The sequence below is a fragment of the Solea senegalensis genome, linkage group LG19 (genome assembly GCF_019176455.1).
Source record: "Solea senegalensis isolate Sse05_10M linkage group LG19, IFAPA_SoseM_1, whole genome shotgun sequence".
In the NCBI taxonomy this organism is placed as follows: Eukaryota; Metazoa; Chordata; class Actinopteri; order Pleuronectiformes; family Soleidae; genus Solea; species Solea senegalensis.
Genome location: NC_058038.1, coordinates 13,315,366 through 13,321,365, shown reverse-complemented (window position 1 = coordinate 13,321,365; position 6,000 = coordinate 13,315,366). Strand labels below are relative to the sequence as shown.

The window sequence follows — 6,000 nt, the reverse complement described above, 5'->3', positions numbered from 1 at the left end:
AGTAAATATTTACAACTTTAATCTTTATTTCTTTAAAATAAGATAAAGGAAAATTTGTTGTTATCAATAATACAAGTAAAAAATGTATCAGAACACAGAGGAATATGCAGGACAAAACACGACAGTGACAGCTTAGTAAATTTTACATGGTTCAAACAAAGATTCTCGGTATATTATGGAAAACAGAGGAAAAAAGTGAGCGAGGGGAAGAATAGATTTTTCTTTTTTTCCCTCCTGGATAAACAAGAAAACAGGGTTAAAAATGCAGTTAACGTGGCATCAATAAACCTGCTCTCTTTCCAGTTTCAGCCAACATGTGAGCAAACATTCTCCAATAAATAAGGCACTGTGATGGGGCCCAAAGCAGAAAAAATATGCATGTTTGTTTGTGTGAATGATCGGAATAAGCGGACCACAACTAATGGCATATGTTCACATTTTGTCTCGTGCATAAATACTTTTTCATCCTTAACCACTCTTAAGATATTTATTTTAATAAACAATGACATGTATTAGCAGAAATTTAAAAAGATGTCAAGGATATGACATTCATATTTAGCATGACATGAACTTATAACAAACAGTCAAAGCAGACCACAGCTTGTGACCAAAAAAAAGAGGATAAACTCAAACATATGATGTGCTTTTTTTATGCCCTGTTGTTAAACTATTGGATGACAGCCGAACAACTGTGTGTCACATGTTGTCAAAGTGCTGCCCAGCACTTCTCCAACGTGCTTAGTCAATGGCAGATGTAGTGATCAAGTGCAATAACTCCTTACACAGATTGAAACAGCTGTGTGAAGAAAGAGAGGGAAAAAAACCCAGCATAAACAGAGCTAAAATCCATCAAACAAGATTAACATGTTGTCAATTTTTACTGAATCATATGATGTGTCAGTCCACTGTGTTTGGCAGATGCTGATATTTTGGCACCGAAGGCAAAGAAAAATAAAAAAATAAACAACACTGAGGTTAAGAGAGATGTGGAAGCAGGTAAAAACAAGCTGCAGCGCATTATGAACAATCAAACTTCTCTTCACTCTCTTTGTCAGCAATAGTGAGAGGATAGTGTTTGATAAAGAGACAGTAAACTGACAGAGACTGTCCATTAAGCCGCCAAAAATATTGAAAATGAAGTCCCTATGGCAAGCTTTAAGGTTTCTGTCCCACCTGTGAGAAGATGGGGCTGGAGTGGAGGTCAAAGTCTCATAGCCGATGAATCACACACACAGTGGACCACAGTCAACTGTGGCATCTACATTTCATGGGCGGCAAGATGATGCTGTGGTATTCCATTGGCGTGAGCCGCCACTGTGTTGTTCTCATTGAGACGCCTCACACGGTACATTTCATAGTGGATGCTGCTGGTAATGTCCTTAATGTTCTGCATATGGGTCCTAAAAACACACACACAGACACACACACACACAGACACACACACGGGCACATAAGGAATCAGTGGAGGATTGACACACAGGGACAGGCGTTCTAGAGAGTTTTCAAAGTGGCACTTGCTGAACAAGTCTGAATGTTATATTATTATTGTTATTATTATTATTATTATTATTATTGTTATTAATAACAACAACAATAATAATAATAATAATATGTTTATGATAATATTGTTATCTCCTACTACATTTTACAGCCAATTTTATATATAGTCGGTGTTTACTTATTGTTACTTCACTTGGATGTTTGAGCTTTAATGTGCTGAGTTTGACACAATCACCTGCTGAGGCCCAAAAGCTCCTCCATGTTAGAAATCCTTGATTATTCAGTGCTCTTTATACACCACATTAAAAAAAATCAACGTGATCGTAGAGTTTTAACCTTAAATTGAGTTGATGAATTGATGTATCTGTGTCGAATGGTTTCCATTTTGGAACCTCATTGTACATGAACTGTGTGTTAAAACTAACAAAAGAAACTCACACACAGTGTAAAATATGTCTTAAAATGTATGCAAAGATTAAAGAAACCCAAAAAGCATCACTCACCTGATGAGGAGGTCTCTTAAATAGGCAAACTCACAGTGGGCTATGTTCTCAACTGTTAGAGAGGCAAGGAGAAGTTAAGAATTATTAGAAATATGCAAAGGAGCGATAAGAACAGAGAACAGATTTTTAAAAAAAGATCAAAACAACAGAGTAAAACAGCTATGAGCTTTGTGACCATTTATGGTTGGGCTTCTCAAGCCGACCACTAGATGGAGTCAGTGATCTGGGTGTCTTGTTTTTGTGTCAACCATCTCTCTTGACAACTTCATCTACATGGAATACTTCTGAGGAGATTATACTATAAATAGACGTGTGTGGTGCACAGTGAACTCTGCAGGAAACCAAGTTTCCTTTATGAGACACATGGTGAAGGGGAGGTGCTGCCTGTCTGAAGAATTAAAGGTCGACTACATTCAACGGCCAGCTGATATCCTTATGTTTAAAATAAAAGATAAAAACAAACCAGATAAACGACTATTAATTGTCCCAAATGTTTGAGTAATACACCTGCCTGTGACACTACATGATGAATTCATAGGGTTATGAAATGTTTTTGAACTCATTTGCAGGCAGGCAATTCATATTTAAAAGGTTTCACAGTACAGATATAAACTGTTGCCTACAATCAAGTCTCACCTTCACAACACAGTGTATTACTTATGGGAGCATCTACACTGTAGCTCTTTGTGATACAAAGAGGACGTATGAGGGAATTGAATGAACAAATCAGGCCTCTCTTCACACATACTGTGTCTGCTGGAGGCCTGAAGCAGCCACATGGCACACGACTCCAGTCCGGGCACTGAATAAAGCATTGTTTTATTGACTGAGTGAATGAATGAATGAGTGAGTGAGGGAGGCCTCTGTATCCCTTCTGTTGTCTTCTCAACAAAACCAGCAGCAGCTAATTATTGTGCAAATTCACAGACATGTTTCTCTTAAAAACACATTTAACAGTTGGGAGGACATTTGGGGGAGAGAGAGAGATACCTTCAATGGTTCCCCACTTGGTCTTCCTCCCCAGCAGCCTCCGGCCATTAACCTGGTACTCCTGGTCACTTCCCACCACGGCAAAAGGGATCATCTCCTGCTCCATGGTGGAAGGTATACACACAAGTCAGTCAAGAATATAAACACAGGCATTCAGTAGATTTTGGATGATGGTGCTTGGTATACAGGCATGTCTGTGCATAAATAATGATCTACTCACCCTGATCTTCTCATTGATCATTCTGTCCTCTGCGTCCTCGTCAAACTCCTTCTGAGGATACACGTCAATCCCATTGGCTTGTAGCTCTTCCCTGATCTGGTGTTCAAATACACACACACAAAAATCAAAAAAACCTCACAGGACTGACACGATGCACAAACCAAATAAATACACACAGTAGCCATTACACAACGGCAAAATAAAAACATACAGACAAAAGGCTGCAGCCTTATTAACTGAGCAGAGGAAATTCAGAAAGTAAACGATGAGAGAGGGAACCATGAAAAGATGCTCTTGAAGTCTTGCTGTAATGTTTCCATGTTTTGCAACTGCCCTTTATTCCTTCATATTCCTGATAAAATGCAAATGTTGAATATGAGGGGGGATAATAATTTAAAAATACGTTACCTGCTTTTTGAAAAAGTCCCTCTCCTCCAGAGTAAGTGTGTCCGCCTTGGCAATGACTGGGACGATGTTGACAACTTTACTGAGACGTCTCATGAATTCTACATCAAGGGGCCGCAGACTTTTGGAAATTGGGGAAAAGCAGAAACAGACATGACACTTCCACCAGAGGGCAGATGCTCCTAATAATTCTTCAAGATTCAAGCACAACTGTAACATTATTTACAGTTCAAACTTTTCACCCTCCATTCATGACCTAATCACTCTGTACCGCGTGTGAAAAGCTTTTTAAAGTGACTGAACAAATGTGTGCTCAGTTTGAGGAGCTGAGAGTTTTCATGCCGCTTGATGAAAGCGTCTGCATGTGGTTAGAGCTGCAGATTCTGGCTTAAACATCAACACTTAAACAAAAACTGGTCATTGTCAACAAGTAGCTTTGTGCAGTAAAAACACAAAGGTTCAACAATCAATTGCACACAGACTCTATGTCTCCCTCGTCCTTCCTGTCTCTGTCCCATTAGGCTTTTTAAGGCTAACCCCGAGCAGCTGCTGGCCAGGTCATGTGACATCTGCAGCGTTGGATCAACATGAAACATTGCTGATGGTGTACAGAGACAGGGGGCCATTTTACACCAGACCCCACCCCCTTCTCCAAAGCAGAGACAGACCATGACACAAAAATTAATAAGAGACACAGCACTTGCACGGTGCTCCATCAACTGTGCGTCCCTGTGTGTGTGCGTTTGAAGGAGGCTGACAATCCACAGCTGCTTTCAACATTTCTCCAAGACCTGCCACTGCACTCGACTAAAGTTACACAAAAGCAAAAGCTATAAAACGCTCGGTCAGCCCTCCACCCCGTAACAGTGTGGGGGCTGAAAAAGCGAGATAAACGGGACAGTTTATGCTGTTCAATCAGACACAGATGTGTGTCTATCCTTGGGACACTGCAGCTACAGGAACCTGGCAAGAGATTCCCATTTTACTTGAGTGTGTGTGTGTGTGTGTTATGGTGCACTGGTGTTCTGGGATATGTTGCATCTTTCCGAGTGGAAATGTTTCCAGGACGTGTGTGTTGAATATGAGGAATAAGAAAGGAGAGAGATGTTTGTCACTGCTGCACAATGAAAAGCTTTAGAATAAACAGGAAATCTGTATTTGTGTATGACCTGTTGGTTGTGATAACATAAGGTTTTTGAAGTCCATTTTTTATTGCATTACTTCACTCAGTCACCTTACTTGGCTGTTGAGCTTCAGGAGACACGATCAATACAATCTACACAAATGGCCAAGCTTTTGATCCTCTTGTGTAACTCACAGCAAGGAAGTGAAGTATTTTATTTTCCAAGTTGAGTGCATTCTGCACTCTCTCATCTAAAATTAACAGATGGTAGCACTGTTGTGGTGTTGGGGACTGATAAATAAGAAGCAGGGAGTCATATTCAAAATATCTCAATTCTACGCGTGTTTTCCTTTGGTAGTTTTTTTGTGCCATCTATCTATAACCACGTATGAATCTGTCCTTACCAGTGTCCAGTCGGGGGGATGAAGTAAATGCAGCAGTGAACTCTGGAGTCCGGGATCCGTTTCTTCCTGTTGATGTTGATCTCCTCCTGCAGGTACGCCTCATACTGGTCATTAATGAACTTCATGATGGGCTGCCAGCTAAACCACAGCAGGGGACGATTGAGCAAATGAAGAGGGAGGAGGAAGTAGAGTAAAAGAGTGCGAGATAATAGGGAAAAGGAGGGAGCAATGGCGAGGATTGAGAAAGTGTAGATGGGTAAAGGAAGGAAGGGAGGGCTCAGAGAGGGGAGGAAGATAAGAATATAAAGCAACAGACAGCAGAAACACGAAAAGTAAGATGATAGGAACAGTAAGCAGAAGGTGTAAGATATACGATTAGATGAAATTCAAATCTTCCAGTTCATATAGTTGATGCAGTGAATTGTTAGGTACCAATTCTCATTGTTGATCTGGTCTCCAAATCCTGGTGTGTCAATGACTGTCAGCTTCATTCTCACTCCCTTCTCCTCGATGTCTGCACACAAACAAAAACAAAGTCTGTTACTGCCAGCACATTGTCACTGTACACCACAGTGCTATAAATACACTGTGCACTTTACACACAATCACTGGAGCTTCAGAGAGCACAATTCTACCATCGCATTAGCCATCTCTCACCTGAAATATATTCAGAGAAGATAAAAAGTGACTTTTGTGAGAAAAAAAAACATCTTTAAAACTGTTGATTGATTTTGTACAGTTGAGTATACATTCCAAGGTAATTAGAGCTCTAATAGAAGCCAACAACTAAAGAAAAATAGATTTAAAGAAGGAAAGTAGATGAATGTGTATTTTGGCACATAGACACAAACAGAA

The 6,000-nt window shown here is 40.1% G+C and overlaps 1 protein-coding gene across 8 annotated transcripts in view; it reads right to left on the bottom strand.

The window, feature by feature from the left end:
- Positions 1-1,188: 1,188 nt before the first annotated feature.
- The window catches only part of LOC122784774 (septin-9-like), a 71,992-nt gene continuing 67,180 nt past the window's right edge, over positions 1,189-6,000 (bottom strand). For all 8 annotated transcript variants that reach the window (XM_044050112.1, XM_044050114.1, XM_044050113.1 and 5 more), the window contains 7 exons: positions 5,578-5,659; positions 5,146-5,283; positions 3,622-3,739; positions 3,214-3,309; positions 2,994-3,090; positions 2,004-2,055; positions 1,189-1,400 (listed from right to left, as the gene is read on the bottom strand). In XM_044050112.1, the coding sequence (XP_043906047.1) occupies positions 1,259-1,400; positions 2,004-2,055; positions 2,994-3,090; positions 3,214-3,309; positions 3,622-3,739; positions 5,146-5,283; positions 5,578-5,659 (725 nt within the window). In that variant the 3' untranslated portion in view covers positions 1,189-1,258. The remainder of the gene's footprint in view (positions 1,401-2,003; positions 2,056-2,993; positions 3,091-3,213; positions 3,310-3,621; positions 3,740-5,145; positions 5,284-5,577; positions 5,660-6,000) is intronic.